Here is a 27,324-nt window from a genome sequence, read left to right on the forward strand (position 1 = left end):
GTTAATCTCATAACTGACCAACTTCCCAAAGGGACAACAACAAAAATAACAGAGTACTATGGATTGTTGCTACGTTTATTGTCTTGTGACGATCTAACAGTGGTGCTACAATGTGCGGCTGTTATCAAAAATTGATCACCATTGCAAAGAGTTTGTTTTGGTTTTTCTTTGGTGGGATTTCTAAGATCATCTTCATTTTGGCTGCTGTTATTGGAGTACTAAGGTTTAGACTGGTGGTTGTTGTTGTGTTTTGCACAAGAAGCAATAAGACAACATAGTAGTCTAGTCTAGTGGAGTAGAGTATCAAAGTCATAACATTGAGCATCTGTTTTGTTTTTTGGTGGTGGTGTATTTTTTGGACAATGATGTTTTTGTTGTTGTTTTTTTTTCTGTGATCATCTGTCCACCACCTAACATTTAGTAGCTTAGCATGGAATCTCTTTTTTTTAGTTTTGTTTCTTTCTGGGGATCCATCCGCATACATGTCTAACGACTTGCTAGCTGGCTGGTTGACTGACTCGATGTTTAAATGTTTTGCTTGCGCTCGGTTGTTGGTTGATGTTGTCTGCTCTTGTGTGTCTGTGAGCTCATGTGTAGCGTATTTGGTGTATTGGAGGCATTTTGCAGAACGATTTAACATCACAGTCAGTCTTTAGTGGTACTTCGCGCTTCTTGCTGGTGCATGTTTGCTACGTTCGCTTTGCACACAACATCACCACTCAATTCAATAAAAAAGAAACATCCAACCAGAAATAAAAGAATTTCTTTACGATTTAACGTAAAATTACGTCGCCTCCGTTACGTTAGACATTCGTTGTAAGTCGTAGGCCGTTTGATCGTTTTGTTATCATCATCATTGATGTCGTCGTCGTGACGTACAAAACGCATTTGGTGCGTTAAACGTTTGAATGCTAACAGCGAAACAGCGCTTGATTGCTACATGTACGGCCGGTACGGATAACTAGAGAAAAAAGCCGTCGCTCATTCGTAACAAGACGCATACAAAGTTAAGCGTGACCGGTGAATTTACTAACTACAGAGGTGGTTTTGAAGGCAAGGCCCAATGTAATGTGATTGGATGGGTTGCTAGGGATCGACAGCAACAACAACAACAACAACAAAATTTATACGCACGTGCGTTAAAAAGATAATTAGCACTAAACACACAAAAGTTAAAAAATTAAACAATAAAAATTAAAGAAAAATATTTAAAAAATATTAATAATTAATTAAAATATTAGAAGTTTTTAAAGAAAAGAAACAAAAATATGTGCTCTAAATTACTTAAGAAAATATCATAAAACAAAGTTGTATATTGCCTTAGAGACCTAATAGCAAAAACAAATACAGACTTTTCACACTTCCATAAAAAAGCAAACCTACACCACACAGCTTGACAAATATTAAGCGCAAAAACGGCGCGCTCAAACTCAAGCAAAATACCAACCACTGCAAAAATCTCATAACACAAAAAAAACCATTTCAACCATAAAAAAGTTGTTTTCAAATAAAATGAAATATCAACCAATACAAACATTCCATTTGACAATAAAGGTGTGGTTTCACCAACAACTGAGATGAGAGATGCCCATATAACAACACAAGCGGGCAGCCTGGCAAGCTAAAAGATCAATACAAATAAATAATAAAAACAGTTCACATAACTCAATAAACAAATGGGATTAGAGCAAATGAACAGCAATATACCAAACAATAACGACAACAATAACAGCGACAACAGATAACAACACTAGCAGCCCCAGCAGCCGTAGTTACAGACAAAGCAACAGCAGCCACAGCCACAGCTTGCAAATAACTCCCACTTTACACACGTTTAAAGCCTGATAAACACGGAAACAATTTTCACCATTTCAACACGATATCAATTAGTTGGTTGTGCAGTAAATAATTAAGAAAAAAATTCAAAATAACCAAGCATTCCTAAATAAAGAAATTCAAAAATAGTAAATTAAAAAAAAAAACATAAACAAAAAACAAAACCAAAATATTGAAATTTCTTCAATAAATAAATTTTTCTTTTAACAAACGTCAAATAAAACAGCCTAAATCTGGATTTTCATCAGGAAAGGTAAGTTATTATTTGAAAAAATAGATCGTTATTAATTTATTCTAAAATTAATTTAAAAAACGAAAGACTTAAGACTCAAACTTGATCCGAACCCTGTGAAAGACACTAGTATTGAAGTTTTCCCTTTTCGTTTTTCGTTTTGGTACTCACATAGATATTTTAAGAGGATCTATAGAGAAAAATCCTTTAAAAAATGAGTGTCATAAAGGGGACATGAGGTGATTCTTGTCACCTCAAATAGCGGTGCCACATTATTTTTTCTTCTTATTATTATTTTTGTTTACTTACAAATGTGCATAAAGTTTTACAGACCATGTTAATGTGACGATCTTGCTGTATGGGGTATATACAATTATCTACTGTGTGTCTGTTAGGCAATTTGGAGTCATTGAAAAAGTCTAATTTATTTTTATAAACATTACAAGTGGCGTCATCTAGTGGTAGTTTTGTGAAACAATGACTGATTTACTAATAGATAAGAGAGAAATAATTAGAATCTGTTTAATTTTCAATAAGTAAAATTTTAACCGATTTCAAAGTATTAAAGGAATAAATAATAAAAATATTGAAGTCACAAGCCCGACCATGTTACTCTGCATCCGTCTTGGAGAATTGGAAAAATTAGTGTTTCCCCTGAAACAAAAATAAAACCAAATATTTTCGATTAATGTATAGAAAATTCAATCTCTGGATATTACGAACATCAGTGAATAAGGACAGTAGTGGAATTCTGTAACTAATTTTTCGAGTTACCGACAGAAATCGGTAAAATTAAAATTTTATAATTTCGGAAATTAAGGAAATTTTTGATAAGTTAGCAACAAAAATGAAGTCGTCGTTAAGTCCTACCGATATCCTCAGCAACAGTGTTGTCAACTATTATTGATATTTGCATTCATAATTTTGCATTTTAATTTTACCGATTTTTGTCGGTTACTCAAAAAATGAATTACAGAATTCCACTGCAGAGAAATGTTGCAAAGCAAGTGAACCTTTCTTAATCGAATAGAGAGAGGTCTGCACATAAAACATGTTGTGTTATCTGGTGGCAGTTATGTGCATTACAATTAAATTCTTCTGGTATAAATTATATTCATCAGCATTATTTTTACTATCACAAAAATTCTTTGTTTTGTTTATTGTTGAAGATTCAATCTCATTTGATTGCTTAAACTCTATTACCCTCTATTACAGAGAGTAATGTTTTTCAAACTGACAGTGTTGCAAAATTTTACTGATCGCTAGCAATATCATGATTTCATCCCGGCGAAGGGAATTATCAACTGGCTTTTTCAGCTTTTTGATTCTAAAATTTGTCGTTTTAAAAACAAACGACTTAAGACACAAACTTAATTCAAACCCTGAGCAAAGTAATAGGTTTGAAGCTTCCAATTAAGATTTCAAATCGTTATATTACACAAAAGAAATTATTTCAGAGAAATCGGAAATGATACACTTATTGAGTTTTCTACAATATTATATGTAATCATACAATTTTTATTAAATTCCATAGTTATCTACCGCAAATTCTTCACAATTAATTTCTCGGGTTACCCCACTAAACCACTAGAAATACATGTTAATATACAAATTTGTTCATTACATTTTGCTTTTAAAATATTTTATCGATTTATTTTTCTTATGTTAAGTGTTCTACTACCTTATGACAATTGCTTTTACTAATAAATTTGTAAAAAAAAACAAGACGAATATTTATAGAATAGTGGATTAAGATAAAGAATGTCTTCCATAAACCTTTTGTCTTATAGATGAAAAATATATCATATTAAAGAAGACCCGTATGACTTCTTATAAATTCGAAGAGGTGTTCTTATAGAAAACGCGAAAATCTTTTTATAGAAGACAAAAAGGCCTTATTAAAAGACCAGAATGTCTGTTTGTAGAAATCATGCTGCTTAACTTTTAGAAGACGAAAATTTCTTAATATCGAAGTCAATTATGGAAGTCAGTAAGCAATTTTATAGAAGACTAACAGAGCACAAGAAATTTTTATTGAAGGCATTGAGGTTCTCTTATAGAAAAGGAAAATGTGTTTTTACAGAAGACAAAAAGATCGGCACATAAAATATCAATAGGTCTTCTTATAGAAGATACAAATGTATTCTTATAAAAGACCAATAGGTACCTTGACTTTCTATAAGACCAATACGACCAAGTGCGAGACCACTATGTTTACAATAAAAATATATATTTTTATATATGTATAAACAAAACATCTACTTTAGAAGACAAACAGATCCTCTTACAGAAGTACATTTTATAGTAGATCAATAGGTTTTTTTAGAGGACATGTCTTCTTTTACTAGTCGCGGTGTGCCTTAACCAAATTTAAATGGAAGGCGCTTACACCTAAGGAGTTTTTGCAGATTCTAAAACTAAAATGCTCATAGACGAGAAATATCAAGAAACCAAAAAAATCGCCGGAGGGATTTTCAAATAAATCTCGATTTAAGTTCACATTTTTAGGGGTTTATAAGGTTGTCACGATTTTGCTTGCAAACCGCAAGCCCTATCGAAATGGGACTAAAGAAAATAATGAAACTATGAAAATTCTCTTCAAGATTGACCTTTATGGTAATTTCGTAGGTTTTACCGTTATTGAGATATAGAAGTTCAAATTGAGACCATGCACTGACTGTATTGCCTCCTTATAAAACAATATCATGCTCAGTGCGCCTTAACTAACTTTTGATTAAAACCGCGGATTCTGAAACAGCAATGTTCATATATGAGAAAAATCACGGGAGGGGTTTTTAAATAAATCGCGATCAAAATTCAGAATTTTAGGTTTTCACGATTTTGCTTGGAAACCGGAAGTCGTATCGAAATGAGTCTAAAGAAAATGTTATAGCTGTGAAAATTTTCTACAAGGTTGGATGATTTATTTTTTCCTAGGTTGTATCATTTTCAAGATATATAAGTTTAATTTGAGAAGTTGCAGTAATGACAATAGGAGACGATACATTCAGTGCATTGTCTCAATTTGAACTTATATATCTCAAAAACGGTGAAACCTCCGAAAATATCATAATAGTAAATCTTGTGGAGAATTTTCACAGCTACAACATTTTCTTTAGACCCATTTACATAGGAAACGCGGTTTCCAAACAAAATCGTCAAAACCTAAAGAACCCCTAAAAATGTGATCTTAAATCCCGATTTATTTGAAAATCCCTCCGGCGATTTTGTTTTATTTCTTGATATTTCTCATCTATGAGCATTGCAGTTTCAGAACCTGCAAAAACTTCTCAGGTGTAAGCTCCTTCCATTTAAAATTAGTTAAGGCGCACCGTGTAGTAGTAGTAAAATAAGACATTTCCTCTTACCGGAGACTAAAAGGTTTTCTTGTAAACGGTTTTTGGAAACGGTGATTTATATGCAGGGGTCTCTTTTAGTCTCCTATAGAATAGACTAAAGAGGAGAAGGGCGTACAGAAATAAGGCCTCATGAAATAACACCCCAAAATGAAAATGAAACAAGTAAGAGAGGGCTATAGTCGGATGGGCCGACCATGTGATACCCTACAACACTTGCCCTGAGCATTAGTTTTACACCGAATTTATGTTATATTATTGCGACACTTTATATAAAAATAGCATTAGATGAATTTTACCGCTGTCCTCACACTGCACTTTTCCCAAATTTTCTGTGTGAGGTACCCACAGTTCGCTACCGATATAGTCCATATTCGAACCCTACGTATGCCTAGAAGAAATAATGTGATGTGCAAAGTTGGGACCAAATCGATTGCTCCATTCAAGAGTTATCATTCGCACCATTTTAGAGACAATTTGTGAACTTTTGCGTGGGAAGAAAGAGTGGGTCCATATGGCCCATTTTCAAACTTAAACTAATATCGAGAAAAATATTACGTACCTCAAAATTTGATTGCACCAGCCAGACAGACGGACAGGCAGGGCTAAATCGACTCCAAATTGTCTGAAATGAATTTCCGCCAAACATACTTGGAGTTTAAGACCATTATTTCGATTAAAAAAGTGTGTAAACCTTCCTTAGCATAACGGCTGAGCTATAAAAAGGCTAATATTGCGAGGTATTGCGTTGCTTTTTACCAAAGGTGGTACACAAACTTACAGAATTGTAATTTACATCAATTTAAAAAAAACTGGAATTTTCTTTATCATGATTTGAAAACTTTTCCATAATGATTGCGACATTTTCTAGCAGGCGGTAAATATAGTTATTTGCAAACAAACCTATACGATAAAGTGCCCACTTATATGTTTGACAATAGTAGTTCTGTTATTCAACCGATGTATTGCTACAATATGCATCAACGGATAGGTCAAGAGTTAGTTTTCAAGTTTCGCGTTCCTAATTTGTCGGAACATGCCCCAAGAATTCAAAATATGGAACAAGAACTAATTTTTATAATTTTTCTCACAAAAAATAGGGTCAATTTCATCCGCTAACTACTATCCTATTATTATCCAAGATGATTGGCTTTCTCCTTGACCAGAACTCTTACCTCGTGCAAAAATGTTTCAGTATTGAGCTATAACTGCAATATCTAACGTAATTATTATTACACTACACAATTAAAACTGTTGGATCCCTGTATAAAATAGGCTGTAACTCTGTTATCAGACCATGTACATCAACATAATTTGAATCAATGGAAAGGTCAAGAGTTCCACGTTCAAATATAACTTACGTGGGTGGAACATGTGTTCCAGCAATAAAGATATAGTCATTATACTAAAAAATTTACCAATTTTCACACAAAAGTTTTGGTCCATTTAAACCTCTAAATATTATCTGACCATTATCTACAATTGCAGTCGTATTCTTTATCGTAAATGAAACCGTACTTACAATTTCCCGCCGATCAGACTACCATTGAGACCTATAGAGTCGCTACAAAATTGGATAGAAATTTCGTTTTTGGTTCATTTCACCCCCTACATATTTCACAATCATCGGCAAAAATTATAAGGGTCTATTCTGGTCTGAACCCAACCTCCATACAAAATTTCGTGAAGATTGGCATGTAGCGTGTGAACAATTTTTAATGGACAGACAGACGGAAGGACGGACACACATCTCAAAATAGCTTTATCTCGTCGAGTTGTGAATTTTGGTATACCACATGGGTGGTCTACGGCGAATATTTCGCGTTGTTACATGCATTTTTCGAAAAACAAACTTATAATACCCTTTCCACATTGTGGTGTAGGGTATAAAAAATAAAATGGTCGATTCTTGCAAGTTCTATTACTCACAACCAATATTTTTCAGAATGGTATAGAAAATACACAAATACAACTGGTTTTGTAAAAGTGGAGAGAAGTATCGACTTTGGATATCATTGTTGGTTTCGTTTCGTGGTTTGAAGACTACTCTCGCTTAAATAATTCGTTGAAAAATATGACAAAGAGACACTAGACTTGTATTTAAAATACTCTACTTGTGGTACACAATACCTGTGACTATCCATCATGTTCTCTGTCATGAAAAGTCAATTACAGTATCCTGCATTATTCCGATCGAAGAATTATTTAAAGAAGCAAGGAAAAAATTTTCGAATTGACAAAAATACGGACTTATTAAATTGACTACTCATTTTATCGGATCCACACATTAAAAGTTTTCGTAAAGCACTTAAAATAAAAATAATTGAATTATTCCAGATGATTTAGAGTTGTTAGACTCATTTGCAAACTTAGTTTAAGTTAAAAGTTAAAATTTGTTCGCATATATAGGATGGAATATGACCTATAGCGGTACACCCCTTCTGACCTACACCGGTACACCCTTTCTGGTAACACCCACTTCAAAATTTAAAAGTTTGCCGGAAAAGTACAGTTTAGAACCATGCCTTGTTTGGATTGTTTCAAGTTTTTCGCAGAATGTTTGTGATGGTACAATATTTTTCGGGCCAAGTCAATACTTCTTGAGATAATGGATTAAAGCTCAGAAGTGGCGTTAGTGCCAACTATTATCACTGATGAGCACGATAATAATTTGCACATGGTAAAATTTCTTCTAAATGTACATCATGTTGCAAAACGGTCTATATCGGAATATTAGAGTTGTTTTTAAAGAAGGTACATCTTGTGGACTATGTCGGTCCATGACTTCAGGTACCTATAGTTTCTGAAAATTTCGAAAAGAATCACACAGGATCAGTGAGCTCATTTATTTCAATTCGAGTTGGGTAGTTCTGGAACTATCTAGTTCACAAACGACATTTGTTATGTATCAATGCTAAAGATCAGAACTACGAAAACGCGTAAAAACACAAATGTAAAGTGAATTCAAAAATGCATTTAATCATATTGGGCTCGGAACTTTTTGAAAGGAAAGAAAAACAAACTTTGTATCGGCGCCGGAACTATTTGGAAAGCTTTGAACCTATTTAGAACTAGATTTTCCCAAATCTACACCATTTTCAACTTGAATTCAGAAAATACCATTTGTAACTCAGAAATTCCATTTGAAATTCAGATATTTTATTTAAATTTCAGAAAATTTCAGTTGAAATTCAGATATTCCATATTAATTTCAGAATATATCATTTCAATTTCGGATTTACAATTTAATATTCCGAATATTTCATTTGAAATTCAGAACCTTTAAATTAAATTTCAGAAAATAATCAACTTATGAAATGTACTTTAAATATGATGATGTTTATTTACAACAACTAAAAAACTTGCTAGTGATATAAACTAATTTTGAATCATAAATGAAAATATCAAATTTAAATTCTGAAATTCAAATGATATATTCTGAATTTCAAATGGAATATCCGAGTTACATACAAATATCTGAATTATGAATAAAATGTTTGAATTTAAAATATAATTTCTGAATTATAACTGATATTTTTTGAATTACAACTGAAAATGCTGTAGTTTCAATGTATTTCAATGTCAATGAAAATAAAAAAATAAAATTCTGCAAATTTCTTTCGAAGCACCTTTTTATAATGCAAAAAATCGGTAAATATCGCAAAGGTCTAATAAGACCCCCCGTAGAAAAGTCAAATAACAGTCATTTTCATGAATTTTCCAAAGAAAACAAGTAAGCAAAGAGTATAGTCGGACGGGGCCGACCATGTGATACCCTACACCACTACCCCTGGAAATTAGCTTTCAGCAAATCAAAATTCCTTTATGGAATAAATTAACTTATTGTAAGAAATAACTTTGTGAATTCTGCCACCTTATCACATCAAGCTTAAATAATAATATAATAATTGTTGCACAAATATCCCAGAAGGGACAAAGGAGACTTCGCTTATTTCAATTAGTGAGTGTACCCGAATTCATATTCACCCGAGTCCGAACGGCGCACAGTGGTCGAAATCACTGACCTAGCGGCGCGAAATTGATAACATGCAAACGAACGGAGATATTTTTCTGAAATTTTGCACAAATTTAGTATGTGTTGGTTGGTAATAATGGACTAAATATGAACAATATCGGCTAATATTTTTCTATATGCCCCATTTAACGCTTCCTCCTGACATTCGGTATTTTGAAGATATAAGCCACCCTTCCTTCCAAATAAGTTGCAATTTGGTACTTAGGCTTTCTAGTGGTCACTAAACTTTTCTACCAAAAATTGTGGACATAGGTTCACGTTTGGGTATAGGCCCATTTTTAGGTACCTCCCGATTTTAGGTATTTTGGGGGATTTTCCGCCCAAATGTTGTGTAATTTGGTATTTGGAATTCCCAGTGGACACAAACATTCTCCACCAAAAATTGTGGACATGGGTCTACGTTTTGATATTGCCCCCATATAACGCTACCTCTCAATATTTAGAATTTTGAGGATTTTGTCCACATTTTTTTTTCACCAAAAATTGTGAACATAGGTTAACGTTTTGATATAGACCCCGTATAACTGTACCGCCCGATTTTTGGTATTTTGAGGTTTTAACCCAGCAAAATGTTTGCCTCCAAAGATGCAGTTAAATGATATGTACAAGTGATCTGGATGTGCATCAAATTATGCATTTTCACTGATGATTTTTACAAGAGCGTGACTACTGAAAGATGCACTCCAAAGCACTGCATTTTAACTAACCCTTTTGCACTGCATTTTAACTGACCCTCTGGCACTGCATTTTAACTGACCCTTTGGCATTGCATTTTAACTAACCCTTTGGGGTAGAATAGGAGGCAGTCCAAAGCACGTGTTTGGTACAGGCATTCTGCGGAAATTGTGCAAGCCATTACAAAATATGCCAGAACAAATAAAATGCATTTATTATTTGTGCAAAACAAAAATATTAAGAACTTTATTACATTAACACAAATTATGAAAATTCTCCATTGAATTCAATCGCAAACATGCGTGTTTCCTCCGCTTGCATTTGTTCCAAGCTGAACTGTTTTTGCTTCATTTGCTAAATGGGTTGTCTTCCCATCACCAGTTAAGATTTCGACACGTACTCCAACAGCACTCCATTCGGAAATTTTCTTCTGGTGAGTTGCCGGAAAAATGTTCACAAATTAAATATTATTTAAATATTAAATATTATTTAGTTTGTATTAACAAATGTTTGGACATGTTAACACGCTTATCTCTATTTGGAAAATGAAAGCCGCTGCCTGTAGAGATGTACAATCTGATTTATGTACATATAGGGATCTCTAACAACTGCTAATAAAATGTAGCGAACGGAGTGCCTTTTTCACGACTCCGTTTGGACTGCATCCGGATGCTGTTAAATTGTGAGGAATTGGAGTGCCTTTTTCACGACTCCGCTGAACTGCATCCGGATGTTGTTAAAATGTGACAAGTGGATGTGATTCTTTGGATTGCATCCAAATGCGGTTAAAATGTGAGGACTGGAGTGCCTTTTTCACGACTCCGGTTGAACTGCATCAAAACATGCCGTGACAGAACTAGTCCACATTGCACTACTTCCAATTTATTTTGCTGGGAAGCTACATTTTCTATGCATTTATCAGCAAGATTTGCGGCTATTTGCAGCCAAAAGTTGATTATTCGGATTCTAGGAAGTACAATTTAATTTGTCGAAAAAGTATTGGACTGGACGTTAGAGAGCTTTTGTAGTTACGCTCCATTTAACAAAAGTATATTACACTAAGAAAAAACAAAAGAAATATAATAATTTTTGAAAATTTATTGCTATTTAACTATTTACCTCCAGGCTCCAAACATTTTTTTCATTTAATTTACACCCTCCTCTATTAATTAAAAATAAACTGTGTTTAGTTTTATTAAGAATTCATTTAACAATTAAGGAAATATGAAGTTAGATATTTTGCAACATTTTTTTTTTAAATCTGATGCAGCAAACTTTCTTTCATTGGATAGTGAATACCTGAGATAATATTACAACAACAACAAAGTAGAAATAAAATATTAGTCACCAGAGTGTCTGTAATGGATACAATGGAAACATTTCTCAGTTTTATGGTTTGATTTGATTTTCGCGCCGCAAGATCAGTGGTTTCGACCAGTGTGCGGCGTGTCCTAAGACACCACTTGTAGAAAGTTTTACAGAAAATGTCGCCAAAATGAATGAGGGGTATTTTGCCACCGTTGAAAATTTGATGTTGCCTAGCTGGGGAATCGTTTTGAAAAATGTGGCAAAGCTACCCATGCTGCAATTTATGTAAAAAAATCCAATTGGACAATTAATACGCTAGGGCACCATGTAATTTGCAATAATGCAAAAACTGGCAATGGGAAAGTGGGGTTCTCTACACAAAACCCATTATATATTATGCAGCTATATGCCCTCCAGGAATTAAAATATAGATCAAACATATTTTTATACCCTCTGCATTTATGCTAACGAGTGTATATACACTTTCATACGGCCAAACTGTGCCTCATCGAAATAATGGTTATAGACCCCAAGTATGATTGAACGAAATGTGTTTCAGACAATTTAGAGTCGATTTAGCCATGTCCGTCCGTCTGTCTGTCTGGCTGGAGCGCACGATAACTCTAGAACGGATCAAACGATTCGGTCCAAAATTTGGCTTTCGTAATATTTTGTCCAAAATTAGTTTAAGTTTGGAGATGGGTTATATCGGACCACTCCTTCCGGTACCTACCCCACAAAACTTCGGAAATGTTCGGAAAATGTGTGCGCACGATAACTCTTGAAGGGAGTAACCGATTTAGTCTCTACTTTACACATCGTGAAATTTCTACTAGACTTATATGAGGTTTCAATATGAACCCAATCCGTCCACTCCTTTGGGTACCTCCCACACCAAATATTGGAAAAGTTAACTTTAGGACCTGCTCTCGAATAGTTTTGGTTTTTGTTGTAGCAACTTCTATTCACTGCCCTCTATACGACAACTTTCATCAGGGGCTAGTCCATACTTCCTGAGAAAATAGCCTGAATGGTGCGAAACACCCCTATGACACCGTATGTAGTGGTTGGAGCGCAAGATAACTCTTGAACGGATCTGCCGACTCGGTCCAAAATTTGGCCTTCGTAATATTTTGTCCAAACTTAGTTTAAGTTCGAAGATAAACCATATCAGTCCACTACTTCAGGTACCTCCCCCCAAGAGTTCAAAAATGTTCGGAAAAATTGTGCACATGATAACTATTGATGGTAGTGACCGATTTGGTCCATACTTTACACATCCCAATATATCTACCAAATATATATCAGGTTCGAATATGGACTATATTTGTCCAATCCTTCGGGTACCTCCCACACAAAATTTTGGAAAAGTTCTCTTTAGGACCTGCTCTCGAATCGTTTTGGTTTTTGTTGTAGCAACTTCTATTCACTGTTCTCTATACGACAGTACAACTTTCATCAGGGGCAAGTCCATACTTCCTGAAAAAATAGCCTAAATGGTGCCAAAAAACCCCTATGACACCGTATGTAGTGGTTGGAGCGCAAGATAACTCTTGAACGGATCTGCCGACTCGGTCCAAAATGTTGCCTTCGTAATATTTTGTCCAAACTTAGTATAAGTTAGAAGATAAACCATATCAGTCCACTCCTTCAGGTACCCCCACCCCAGAGTTCAAAAATGTTCGGCAAAATTGTGCGCATGATAACTCTTGATAGTAGTGACCGATTTGGTCCATACTTTACACATCCAAATATATCTACCAAATATATATCAGGTCCACTCCTTCGGGTACCTCCCACACAAAATTTTGGATAAGTTCATTTTAAGAACTGCTTTGGAATCCCTTTGATTTTTGTTGAAGCAACTTTCATTCGCTGCCTCAATTACGACGGTAAAAGTTTTTTCAGGGGCAAGTCCATACTTCTTGAGAAAACAGTCCGAACGGTGTAAAAACCCTCTACGGCACCAACTAGTGGCTGAAGCACGACAACTCTCGAACCAAATACTGAGTTGATATCATATTTTTCGTAGGCAAGTACATGCTTCCTGATATAATGGTTCAAGACCTGTGAATTATATGGTGACCGACTGAAAAGACAGGTGGTCGCGATATCGTTCGAGGAGAATAACACCCAAAGTAAGAACCACTTTCAAAATGGAATCTGTCGGTCCATTCCTTTCGATACCTTCCCCGCAAAACTTTTTGAGATTCTATCCAAATCCATATTTTTGTCGGTTCATACGCCCATAATTTTCAAACCCCTTTTTTGGGGAAAAAGGTGTTTCAATTCACACAGGCTGATCCTTTTTTACTTGTTTTTTTTTTTTTATTTTTCATACAAAAGTAATGGTCCATTTTACCCGCTAAATAATATCAGATCATCATCCAGAGTTGTAGGAATCTTTTTCTACCTAAACTCTTACCTCGTGTAAAATTTCATGCTTATTAAGCTATAATTGCGTCCTCTAGCATGTTTATGATTACACTACACACAAATAACTGGGTATATATGAAGATTGGTATACCACATTGGGGGTCTCCGACGAATATTTCGCGGTGTTACATGAATTTTCCGAAAAACAAGCTTTTAATATTCTTTCCACATAGTGTGTAGGGTATAAGTAGCCTATGAAAATACAAATGTAATATATTATTTTTTATTCCGCGGTGCAGAACCTAATTAATATCTCGTGTTGATATTTGAAATAAATAAATATATTAGAGACACGTGTTAGAATAGAACTGAAAAAATACTAAACAATTACAACAAAAATATCTGTGTCATAGCCTAGTGCATGAACATTGATACAAGATGCAAAAAATAATGCATATACAATGCAAAAAATAATAAATATACAGTACAATATCAATTAGAATATTGTGTATCAGCGAAATTTATTTATTTGCTGGTGAAATTAAAGCAATATTTAAGGGCTTCTGAAAGAAAAACCCATTTATCAAATGATGCAATCGTTATAAATTAAGCAAATCAGTTTGTTTTGTTATTGTTGAAGATTCAATCATATGATTGCTTTAGTCTGGAGTATTCCCCCATTGGCTTAACTTCATCATTTCTTTCTTTATAGAGATTAATGATTACAAAACGCACTGACAGCCTGCGAAATTTACTGATCGCTACCAATATCATGATTTCATCCCGGCGAAAGGAATTATCAATTGGCTTTTCAGTTTTTGAAATGATGATTTTTCTAGTGAAAACCTGAACTCTTTAATCATCATCAAATCAGCAAAACAAAAATTAAACACGTTGAACGTTCATTAAAAATTGAAGTTTATTTGAATGGAACTTTGATCGAAAATAAAATACAAAATGTTTGTATATTAAAATTTATATTCCATAAGAAATGAATTTCTTATAAGCTCAGGCTGATATCGGCTGCTTTCAATTCCATTTTTTGTGATGAAATTCATATCATCTCATTGCATTGGCTGCTATAAAAGTTGTCTATTTAAGATTTTCCTGTTGTTTTTAACACTTCTCCCCCACTCCTAAAAAAGGGGTCAAACAAATTTGTTATCTCTCCCAGGCCATTTAAGTTTATAACATTTACATTAAAAGTATTTCTTGTAACAAAATACTTTAATTTTTATCCGTTACGATTTTCAAAACTTTTTTTATTGGATTTTACAGCAGCCATTTCATTGATTTACGAGAAAAATGAGAGTATAAAGATTTTCGTTTTTTTTCTACCAAGAGCATGGTATATTAATATGTGCCACTAAAAAAAGACAAAACAAACAACCTGCCTTAAAAATCCATTTATTTTGAAGGGGGGAAGTTAAAACACAAACGTCATAAAACCAACACCTTTTATTTTTATTTAAAAGATGATAAGAAATTTTCACTACGCCACCAAGCTGATGTGTGATGCTTACTTAAAGTCTGATTCCATACAGCCATCATTTGTATGATTTTTTCAATATGGTAATTTAGGGTAAGGCGGCATTTTTGTTCCACCAAAAACAAAAGACAAAGAAGAATTTCATTGGACATTGTGTTACCATTTCGTTGATTTTGATTGTTTATTTATATGAATTATGGAATCAATACCGAAATTGTGTTTCCTTTTTTCTTTTTTTGTTTCAATAAAGTGCAGGTTTCTTTTTGGGGAATTTGTAAGCCATTGTCTGTGTTATAATTTTGATATTCTCTTTGATCTCTTTGTTGAATTAAAAATTCCTTTTTTTTCTTCGTTGAATTTCATTTCATAAATTTCACATTATCATAAAGTTTTATGATAATATAGTAGTCTTAAATGTAAAATAAAATAGCACAAAATAGCCACCATTAAGTGAGATTTTGATCTGGTTGTAGCATTAACTAGAATATTTTATGGCCAAGGGCAAGCAATTGACAGCTAGCCACCTAACCATCAAGCCAAAACAGGTGGGTAAGGGTGGCTTCTGATGCCTATCTTAGTGGAAAATGGAATTTCTAATTTGATTGAAAGGTAGCCAACTCTTTGGTAGATCATTTGCTCACTACAAGATGTCGCTGTGGTTATCTTTATTAGAATTTCTTTCCACATAATTTGTATTCCATTAGCCGGCCTCTTATCAAGTGTTGTCTGTTATATTTCCAATTAGCTTAATCTTCAATTTGAATTTAAATTTTCTTGTTTTAGTTTCATTCGGCGTTTCAAATTTGAATGTTAAATTGGTCGTTCGTATATGGTAGGTACATATATTGGGAATTTTGAAGTTTTATTAGAAATTATGGTTTTAAAATACAAATTTAGAGCATGTTCAAAATCAAAAAAATTAAAACAAACAAACTTTCCCAATATTCACAGGGAAAAAATCTAATCAAGTTGGGTTATGAAATAATGCAAATTTCAATTAACAACATAATAAGCGTGAAACATGATTTCGTTTAAATTTCGGAAAGAGGCGTGTTGTTTTTGCTGTTGCTTATTTCCTCAGGCTTATGGCTAACCAATGTAACTCATAGAAATAATTGTTTCAGACGGTTTTTTCAGAAAGGGCATATAGAAACACCGATTCTTTCGAAAAATAAAACATGTAAAGATGTAACCCTTTTTTCAAAAAAGGGGTATAGAAACATTCGTTCTTTAGAAAGTTTCTTCAGATATGATCAACGGAAGCGCTCTTTCTTTCAGAAAGGCGCAATAGAAACATATTTTTTCAAAATTATTTTCCGGAAGCTCCCTTTCATTCGGAAAAGAATTATAGAAGCATATTTGTAGAAGGGGCCTAGAGAAGAACCCCTTCTTTCAGAATGGGTCTATAGAAACATCATTTCACTCAAAATTGGTCCTAAGAAAAACCCATTCTTTCGGAAGGCTTCTATAGAAGCACAATTTCTTTAGGAATGGTCTATAGAATCACACTTTCTTTTGGAATAGAAAGGCCCTATAGCAACACAATTGCTATCGGAAGAGTTATAGAAACATATTTCTTTTGGAAATGGTTTAAGAATGCTCGCTTTCTTTTAGAAAGGGTGTATAGAAGAACAAATTGTCTTCAGATAGGTTCGATGGAAGCGCTGCTTTCTCCAAAAAGTGTCTTAGAAACACAATTTCTATCGAAAAAGTTGATAGAAACACGACTTCTTCCTGAGTCTACTGATTAGAGTTGTGCCAAAGGAACTAAATGAAACTATATAGTTTTCTTCGCAGTACCAATGGCCCACATTTTTGCTTTGAACAAACTGCACATACTTAATATCACACGTTACATTTCATAATGTTACTCATACGTTTTGGAAATAGTACAAGGAACTAGGAACTAGATTACGCAACTATACTACTGATGCACCCTTTCTTTCAGAAAAGGTCTATAGAAACACATTTATTCTCTCATTTTCTGTCGGAAAAGTCTACAGAAAAACATGTTCACTTTTCGGAACATGTTTTTTTTCTTACGGAAAGGTTATAAAAGGGTCTACAAAAGCATTTTTGCTTTTTGAAAGGTTTTATAGAAGCACCCTTTCTTTCAGAAGAGGTCAGTACAATCTAGGACTTCCCGTCAGAAGAGAAAACTTCGATTAATGTCTAAAGAAGGACCTTTAATTTCGGAAATGGTCTATAGAAGAACCTGTTCTATCGGAAAGGGTATATAGAAGCACACATTCTTTAAGAAAGGCTCTACTGAAGGACCTTTTCTTTCAGAAAGGTTGAATAGAAACACAATTTCTATCGAACGTCTCCTGATAGTCCCTTTCTTTAATGTGTCCACTTTTTCCAGAAGGGATCTATAGAAACACATATTCTGTCGGAGGAGTCTACAGAAACACCTTTTATGTTGGAAGTGTCCCCAGAAACACCTTTTCTGTTGGTAGTGTCTACAGAAACACAACTTCTGTCGGAAAAGTCCCTTTCTCTCCGAAAGGACCTTTAAAAGCAACCTTTCTTTTATTAAGAACCTCTAAGAGCAACCTTTTTTGTTAAGGACCTCTAGAAGCACCTGTTCTTTTATAAAGGACTTCTAGAAGCCCCCTTTATTTTATAAGGACCTCTAAAAGCACCCTTTCTTTTATAAAGGACCTCTAGAAGCACCCTTTCTTTTATTAAGGACCTCTAGAAGCACCCATTCTTTTACTTTTATAAGGACCTCAAAAGCACCCTTTCTTTTATAAAGGACCTCTGGAAGCAGATTGTATTTTATAAAGCACCTTTTGAAACACCTTTTCCTTTATAAAGGACCTCTAGAAGCACCCTTTCGTTTATAAAAGACATCTAAAGGCACCCTTTCTTTTATAAAGGACTTCTAGAAGCAACCTTTCTTTTATAAATGACCTCTAAAAGCAGCCTTTCTTTTATAAAGGATCTCTACAAGCACACGGTCTTTTATAAAGGACATTTTGAAGCACCTTTTCCTTTATAAAGGACCTCTATAATCACACTTCCTTTTATAAGGGACTTCTAAAAGCACCCTTTTTTTAATAAAGGACTTCTAAAATCACCCTTTTTTAATAAAGGACTTCTAAAGGCACCCTTTTTTAATAAAGGACTTCTAGAAGCACCCTTTCTTTTATAAATGACTTCAAGGAGCACCCTTTATTTTTTAGAGGACCTCTAGAAGCTCCCTTACTTTTATAAAGAAACATAATTTTTCAGGAGAGGAGAAAGTAGATAGAGAAGCACAATTCCTTTCACAAAGGTTCTATAGAAGCACCCTTTATTACAGAAATGGGTTATAGAAACACCCTTTACTACAGCAAGGGTTTATAGAAACACCCTTTACTACAGCAAGGGTTTATAGAAACACCCTTTACTACAGCAAGGGTTTATAGAAGCACCGTTTATTTTAGCAAAGGTCTACAGAAGCACCCTTTATTAGAGAAAACGTCTATCGAAGCAACCTTTATTACAGAAAGGGTTATAGAAGCACCCTTTGTTACAGCAAGGGCCTACAGAAGAACCCTTTATTACAGCAAGAGTCTATAGAAGCACCCTTTTTTAGAGCAAGGGTCTATAGAAGCACCCTTTATTACAGAAAGAGTCTATCGAAGCACCCTTTATTAGAGCAAAGGTCTATAGAACCGGCCTTTATTACAACAAAGGTCTATAGAACAACCCTTTATTACAGCAAGGGTCCATAGAAACACCCTTTATTAGAACAAGGGTCTATAGAAGCACCCTTTATGGGTCTATAAAAGCAGCCTTTTTTAGCAGAGGTCTATAAAAGCACCCTTTATTAGGGCAGGGGTCTATAGAAGCACCCTTTATTAGAGCACGGGTCCATAGAAGCACCCTTTATTAGAGCAAGGGTCTATAGAAGCACCCCTTTTTAGAGCAAGGGTCTATAGAAGCACCCTTTATTGCAGCAAGGGTCTATAGAAGCACCCTTTTTATGCAGAGGTCTATAGAAGCACCCTTTTTTATGCAGAGGTCTATAGAAGCACCCTTTATTAGAGCAGCGGTCTTTAGAAGCACCCTTTATTGGAGCAAGGGTCCATAGAAGCACCCTTTATTAGCGCAAGGGTCTATAGAATCACCGAGTTTTGGAGCAAGGGTCTATAAAGACACCCTTTATTACAGCAAGGGTCTGTGGAAGCACCCTTTTTTAGAACAAGCGTCAATAGAAGCACCCTTTATTAGAGCAAGGGTCTATAAAAGCATGCTTTATTACAGAAAGGTTCTATAGAAGCACCCTTTATTACAGAAAGGTTCTATAGAAGCACCCTTTATTAGTGCAAGGGTCTATAGAAGCACCCTTTATTATAGAAAGGTTCTATAGAAGCACCCTTTATTAGTGCAAGGGTCTATAGAAGCACCCTTTATTACAGAAAGGTTCTATAGAAGCACCCTTTATTAGTGCAAGGGTCTATAGAAGCACCCTTTATTAGTGCAAGGGTCTATAGAAGCACCCTTTATTACAGAAAGGTTCTATAGAAGCACCCTTTATTACAGAAAGGTTCTATAGAAGCACCCTTTATTACAGAAAGGTTCTATAGAAGCACCCTTTATTACAGAAAGGTTCTATAGAAGCACCCTTTATTAGAGCAAAGGTCTCTAGAAGCACCCTGTATTACAGCAAGGGTTTATAGAAGCACCCGTTATTTTGGCAAAGGTATATAGAAGAACCCTGTATTACAGCAAGGGTTTATAGAAGCACCCGTTATTTTGGCAAAGGTATATAGAAGAACCCTGTATTACAGCAAGGGTCTACAGAAGCACCCTTTTTTATGCCAAGGGTTTATAGAAGCACCCTTTTTTAGAGCAAGGGTCTATAGAAGCACCCTTTATTACAGAAAGGGTTTACAGAAGCACCCCTTATTACAGCAAGGCTTTATAGAAGCACCCTTTATTACAGCAAGGGTCTATAGCAGTACCTTTTTTTAGAGCAAGTGTCTGTAGAAGCGCCCTTTATTAGAGCAAGGTTTTATAGAAGCACCCTTTATTTTAGCAAAGGTCTACAGAGACACCCTTTATTACAGGAAGGGTCTATACAAGCACCTTACGTTACAGCAAGCGTCCATAGAAGCACCCTTACTAATAGAGAAAGGGTCTATAAAAGCACCCTTTATTAGAGTAAAGGTCTGTTTTGCAGCAAGGGTTTTATAGAAACGCCCTTTATTTTAGCAAAGGTCTACAGGAGCACCCTTTATTACAGCAAGGGTCTACAGAAGCACGCTTTATTAAAGCAAGGGTCTATACAAGCAACATTTATTACAGCAGGAATATATAGAAGCACCCTTTATTACAGCAGGAATATATAGAAGCACCCTTTATTACAGCAGGAATATATAGAAGCACCCTTTATTACAGCAAGGCTCTACAGAAGCACCCTTTATTTTAAAAAGGATCTATAGAAGCACCCTTTGTTACAGCAAGGGTCGATAGAAGCACTCTTTATTAAAGCAATGGTTTATAGAAGCCCCCTTATTTTAGCAAAAGTCTATAGAATCACCCTTTATTACAGCAAGGGTCTAAAGAAGCATCACAAACGGTCTATACGCACCCTTATTGTAAAAAGGCTCTTTAGAAAAAGGTCTATAGAAACACCCGTTCCTTTTGAAAGGGCATGTTTATACGTTCGTAACTCTAAATGCCCCAATATTCTAAAAATTCGTGGCCGTTAAACTCTCTTAAACCCCTGGACGATTAACTCAATTGTCGTCCCGCTCCGATGGATGTTTATCTGGTTTTCCGGGGAGTCGCTGATGGCTCTCCTTCAACTCGCTGCGTTGTTGCTGTGACCTACGGTACATGATCCAACGGTTTTTTCTTGCTCGTGTCCTTATGTATCGCCCTCTACCAAAGGATTCTTGGAACAGTAACCTTTGCCTGGATCTTGAAGATGTTTGCTTGAAACAATTTAAGGGAAGAGCTTTTTTCCTTTGTCGACGACTTCGCAGTTTTTTGCTCTTCAGGGGACCTGATCACCTTCTCCTGGGGAAGCGGTTGCAGTGTTCTTGATCTCTTTTGAATATTCTCTTCATTTCCTTTCTTTAGCGGTACACTTTTCATTTTGCATCGTAATGTCTCTGACAAATGACAACATTTCATGGACATCCTTTTTAGTGGATATTTCTCCGACAGTTGTGCTGGTATGGCTATTACTATCAGATTGGGAGTCTGAGTCGTTACCTGCCGCTGAAGCCTAAGTATTGACTGACTCTCTCCTGTTATTTTAGCCTGTAGGTGGCGGCCTTTAACTTAATTTAAACTTGAAAACTCTGAATTATATCCCGGGGAAGTGGAGGCAGTGTTCTTGATCTCTTTTGAATATTCTGTTCATTTCCTTTCTTCAGCCGTACACTTTTCATTTTGCGTCGTCATGCCTCTGACAAATGCTTCTTCGTTGTTGTGAGCGTTACACATGCTCTTCCTCACTTTACTCACCATTTCATACCCATCCTTTTTAGTGGAGATTTCTTCGACAGTTGTGCTTGTATGGCTATTACTATCAGATTGGGAGTCTGGTCGTTACCTGTCGCTGAAGCCTAAGTATTGATTGACTCTCTCCTGTTATTTTAGCCTGTAGGTGGCGGCCTTAAACTGAATATAAACTTGAAAACTCGGAATATTCGATTGAATAGCATCCTAAAACATCCACCAAAAATGCAACAAAGTTTGTTTTCTAAGTCTTTTGTTCTCAGTTTATTGTTATGCTTAATTAAAACATGTCGGGAAAAATAATAATTTAAAAAAAAATAAACAACAAATTTTTGTCAGTAACAAACAATACCAACATGCCAATAGCATGTAAATCAATTATAACAATTATCATAATAATATTCAAACGATAGCAGCATCATGTTCCGCAGCGAACATGGTGCAGCTGTTGTTATTATAATTTTAACAAAAAATAAATAAATAAACAAAAATCTATATCTAATGAAGATCCGACTTAATTCTAATTGTTTTTACATTAACTGCAAATAAAGCATAAGAAATGCAAACAACAAAAAATGGCAAGAACACGAAAAAAAATTATTACCAACAACACCGCCACAAACACCACCACTGATGCTGCTGCTGACATCAAGATAATTAACAAGTCAAGGTCGTTGTTATGACTTTCAATTTGAAGCTGCAACATCAGGGCAAATGAATGAACGAAAATATGAAGTCACAGAGCAAGAAAAAAATCGACGAAAAAAAATCCATTTTAAAGAACATCTGCAATTTCGCGTACAAAAGAAGAAGAGGTAACAAGTAAATAAAGAACAAATAAAAACACATTATGTGAGCAGTTAAAGTGTTAAAGCTTGTGAAAAAATCATTAAAGGAAATTGCATTGTTCACAAATTCATAAAATAACAAAATGTACATGGTGTGTAGCAAAAATGTTTTTTTCTTAACGATAGCACCAAGATGAGAACCAAGTTAGACTAACCTCTCCAAATGGTGGTGTAGGGTATGATGAGCTATGTTTGGTGGTTAGATGTGGGAGTTGGGGTTAGGAGGTGAACACTTTGTCTTATGCAAAACATTAACTAAATTAGATTAGAATACTCAGTTAAATGGAGCTTTTAGCAAGTACTTGTTTAGTGCGATATTTGCGTTACATTTTTTTGCTTTGTTCAGGAAACACCTGGTTATGGTTAACACAAGGGCTAGAAAAGGTTTGTTTTGTTTCTGTTTTGAGAAATATAACCAAGGGTACATCAGAATGTTTCCATACTTCTGGGTCAGCAGAAAAACAGGTTTAAGAATATGGGAACTACTTTTTTACGTTTTTAGAGCGTTAATTTTTATTTTTAAAAATATTTTTAGAGCGTTTTCGGATCTTAGATTTTGTTTTTGAATAAATTCAGAGCGAAGATATTTAAAAAATATGTTTATATATATATTTTTTTTTAATATTTTTAGCTCATTTTTCATAGCATGGAGTTATTGAAAATATTTTTAGAGCATTTTTCAGAGCGTGGATTTTGTTTAAAAATATTTTAAAGCATTTTTCAGAGCGTGGATTTTTAAAAAATATTTTTAGAGCATTTTTCGGAGTGTGGATTTTTTAAAAATATTTTTAGAGCATTTTTCAGAGCGTGGATTTAAAAAAAAAATATTTGTACAGCATTTTTCAGAAAGTGAATTTTTTTAAAAATATTTTTAGAGCATTTTTCAGAGCGTGGATTTTTAAAAAAAAAAATATTTTTAGAGCATTTTTCAGAAAGTGGGTTTTTTTAAAAACATTTTTAGAGCGTTGACTTTTTTCAAAATATTTTTAGAGCATTTTTCAGAGCGCGGATTTTTTAAAAAATATATTTTTTAAAAATATCTTATTATTATTTTTTTAGAACATTTTCAGAGCGTGGATTTTTTAAAAATAATTGTGGAGCATTTTTCAGAGAATCGATTTTTTTAAAAATATTTTTAGAGTATTTTTCAGGGCGTGGATTTTTTTAAATTATTTTTAGAGCATTTATCAGAGCGTGGATTTTATTAAAAATATTTTTAGAGAATTTTTCAGAGCGTGGATTTTTTAAATATATTTTTAGAGCATTTTTCAGAGCGTGGAATTTTTAAATATATTTTTAGAGCATTTTTCAGAGCGTGGATTTTTTTACAAATATTTTTAGAGAATTTTTCAGTGCATGGATTTTTTTACAAATATTTTTAGAGCATTTTTCAGTGCACGGATTTTTTTACAAATATTTTTAGAGCATTTTTCAGAGCGTGGATTTTTTTAAAAATATTTTTAGAGCATTTTTCAGAGCGTGGATTTTTTTAAAAATATTTTTAGAGCATTTTTCAGAGCGTGGATTTTTTTAAAGATATTTTTAGAGCTTTTTTATTGCGTGGATTTTTTTAAAGATATTTTTAGAGCTTTTTTATTGCGTGGATTTTTTTAAAGATATTTTTAGAGCTTTTTTATTGCGTGGATTTTTTCAAAATATTTTTAGAGCATTTATCAGAGCGTGGATTTTATTAAAAATACTTTTAGAGCATTTATCAGAGCGTGGATTTTATTAAAAATATTTTTAGAGCATTTATCAGATCGTGGATTTTTTTAAAAATATTTTTAGAGCATTTTTCAGAGCGTGGATTTTTTTAAAAATATTTTTAGAGCATTTTTCAGAGCGTGGATTTTTTTAAAAATATTTTTAGAGCATTTTTCAGAGCGTGGATTTTTTTAAAAATATTTTTAGAGCATTTTTCAGAGCGTGGATTTTTTTAAAAATATTTTTAGAGCATTTTTCAGAGCATGGATTTTTTTTAAAAATATTTTTAGAGCATTTTTCAGAGCGTGGATTTTTTTAAAAATATTTTTAGAGAATTTTTCAGAGCGTGGATTTTTTTAAAAATATTTTTAGAGCATTTTTCAGAGCGTGGATTTTTTTAAAAATATTTTTAGAGCATTTTTCAGAGCGTGGATTTTTTTAAAGATATTTTTAGACCTTTTTTATTGCGTGGATTTTTTTAAAGATATTTTTAGAGCTTTTTTATTGCGTGGATTTTTTTAAAGATATTTTTAGAGCTTTTTTATTGCGTGGATTTTTTCAAAATATTTTTAGAGCATTTATCAGAGCGTGGATTTTATTAAAAATACTTTTAGAGCATTTATCAGAGCGTGGATTTTATTAAAAATATTTTTAGAGCATTTATCAGATCGTGGATTTTTTTAAAAATATTTTTAGAGCATTTTTCAGAGCGTGGATTTTTTTAAAAATATTTTTAGAGCATTTTTCAGAGCGTGGATTTTATTAAAAGTATTTTTAGAGCATTAATCAGAGCGTGGATTTTATTTCAAAATATTTTTAGAGCATTTTTCAGAGCGTGGATTTTTTTTTAAAACTATTTTTAGAGCATTTTTCAGAGCGTGGACTTTTTTAGAAATATTTTTAGAGCATTTTTCAGTGCATGGATTTTTTTTTAAATATTTTTAGAGCATTTTTCAGAGCGTGGATTTTTTAAAAATATTTTTAGAGCATTTTTCAGAGCGTGGATTTTTTTAAGTGCATGGATTTTTTTAAAAACATTTTTAGAGCATTTTTCAGAGCGTGGATTTTTTTAAAAATATTTTTAAAGCATTTTTCAGAGCGTGGATTTTTTTAAAAATATTTTTAGAGCATTTTTCAGAGCGTGGATTTTTTTAAAAATATTTTTAGAGCATTTTTCAGAGCGTGGATTTTTTTAAAAATATTTTTAGAGCATTTTTCAGAGCGTGGATTTTTTTAAAAATATTTTTAGAGCATTTTTCAGAGCGTGGATTTTTTTTTTAAATATTTTTAGAGCATTTTTCAGAGCGTGGATTTTTTTAAAAATATTTTTAGAGCATCTTTCAGAGCGTGGAATTTTTTAAAAATATTTTTAAAGCATTTATCAGAGCGTGGATTTTATTAAAAATATTTTTAAGGCATTTTTCTGGTTAAATTTTTTTAAAGTTCGTGGATTTTAAAAAAAAAATTTAGAGCATTTTGCAGCGAGGTTTTTTTTTGAACATTTCTAGAGTTTTTTAGTGCGTGAATTTTTTTAAATATTTTTTTTTTATTCGGTTAATATTATTTTAATTTTTTAAAATCATGTTTAATGATATTTAATTACATTTTCCTTGTGGATTTCTCTTTCCAGCTTTTTTAACTCCGCTCCGCCTATATCAATGATGAATCAGGATAATCCATATGCGGTAAGTGTTACACATACATAAAAAAATATAAAACGAAAAATTACAACAAAAAACCCAAAATTGTCACAAATTCTTGAGCAGTGACAAGACCCACATAAAACTTTTTTTCGCTTAACGAACCACCACAATTTAGGTATACACGAATGATTTTTATTGGTGATACAGACAGAAAAAAATGTCGATCATTATTTTTATTATTACTTTGGTGTTATTGTTTGTGTATTTTTTGTAAACGCAAGCCATTATAATAAAAATGCCAAAGCAAGTTGATAAATATTTTATATTTTTTTACGAAAAAATAAATAAATAAAATTGTCAACAAATTATATATTTGTGTTGACAAATTTCTTACTTGGTATATATTCAGATATACATATGTAAATATATGTGTAACTATGTTTGTTTGTCTATATCAGTATGCACATCCCTCAGCATGTTTTGTTATAGTTGTGTTTGTATCTGGTGCTAAATTTAACGAGCTGAACAAATGATCAAATAAAGACAAGCAATAAAAAATTGTGTATTTTTTATGACTTCAACATTTTTGTGTGTCTTGTGATAATTAAGCCCACTTCGCCCCCTAACTCCTAACCAACACACAACGACATTAAAACAAAAAAAAATCATAACTTAGTTTAAGCTTCTTCTCCAAACAAGTGTTAGTGTTAGGGTGTTACTATTTGATCAAGTGTTGTCAAAAATACCTTTGTTAGAAAAATTAAGTAAATTTTTGTGAAGCGGTATTTGGTCTAGGGATGGGGTGTTCCACTGTAAATCTAATTTACATTTGAAGCTCTTTTAAAAAAACGCAAAAGCTTTAATTTAATTAAAAATTCATAATTCATATTTTATGATATCATATCTTTTAATACGATAAACATATCGCAGAACGATAAACAGCAACAACAACTAATAATCGGCAGATGTGATTTTAATTTCCTATAAGTTATTTGCAAAGGAAAAGGTGTTGCTGCAAAGGGGTGATTGGAAAAAAAAATCAATATTTTGTTAAGAATATTATAAGGGGTTTTGAAAAGAAAAGGGCGATTTTTTTTTAAAAAATATTTTTGACCACGAATTTTTTGAAAATTTTTTTACGAGGATATTTAGAAAGTAAATATTTTTTAAAGAATATATATATATATATATATATATATATATATATATATATATATATATATATATATATATATATATATATATATATATTATTTAAAAATATTTTTAGTGCGTAGATTTTTTAAAAACATGTTTAGGGCGTTGAGTTATTAAAAATATATATTTTTAATATTTTTATGGGGTGGGTTTTTTAAAAAT

General features: G+C 33.2%; 1 protein-coding gene across 2 annotated transcripts in view; it reads left to right on the top strand.

Moving 5' to 3' along the window:
* The first annotated feature begins 517 nt into the window (after nt 1–517).
* Nucleotides 518–27,324, top strand: part of knrl (knirps-like) — a 155,818-nt gene continuing 129,011 nt past the window's right edge. The window contains exons 1-3 of one of the 2 annotated variants that reach the window (XM_073982784.1): nt 518–581; nt 1,841–2,089; nt 25,953–26,007. In XM_073982784.1, the coding sequence (XP_073838885.1) occupies nt 25,981–26,007 (27 nt within the window). In that variant the 5' untranslated portion in view covers nt 518–581; nt 1,841–2,089; nt 25,953–25,980. Of the gene's footprint in view, nt 582–650; nt 2,090–25,952; nt 26,008–27,324 lie in introns of those variants that run through there. The other variant, XM_073982783.1, reaches the window with a different exon arrangement.

This window comes from Musca autumnalis, unplaced genomic scaffold (genome assembly GCF_047663935.1).
Source record: "Musca autumnalis isolate F117 unplaced genomic scaffold, ASM4766393v1 scaffold_4, whole genome shotgun sequence".
Lineage (NCBI taxonomy): Eukaryota > Metazoa > Arthropoda > Insecta > Diptera > Muscidae > Musca > Musca autumnalis.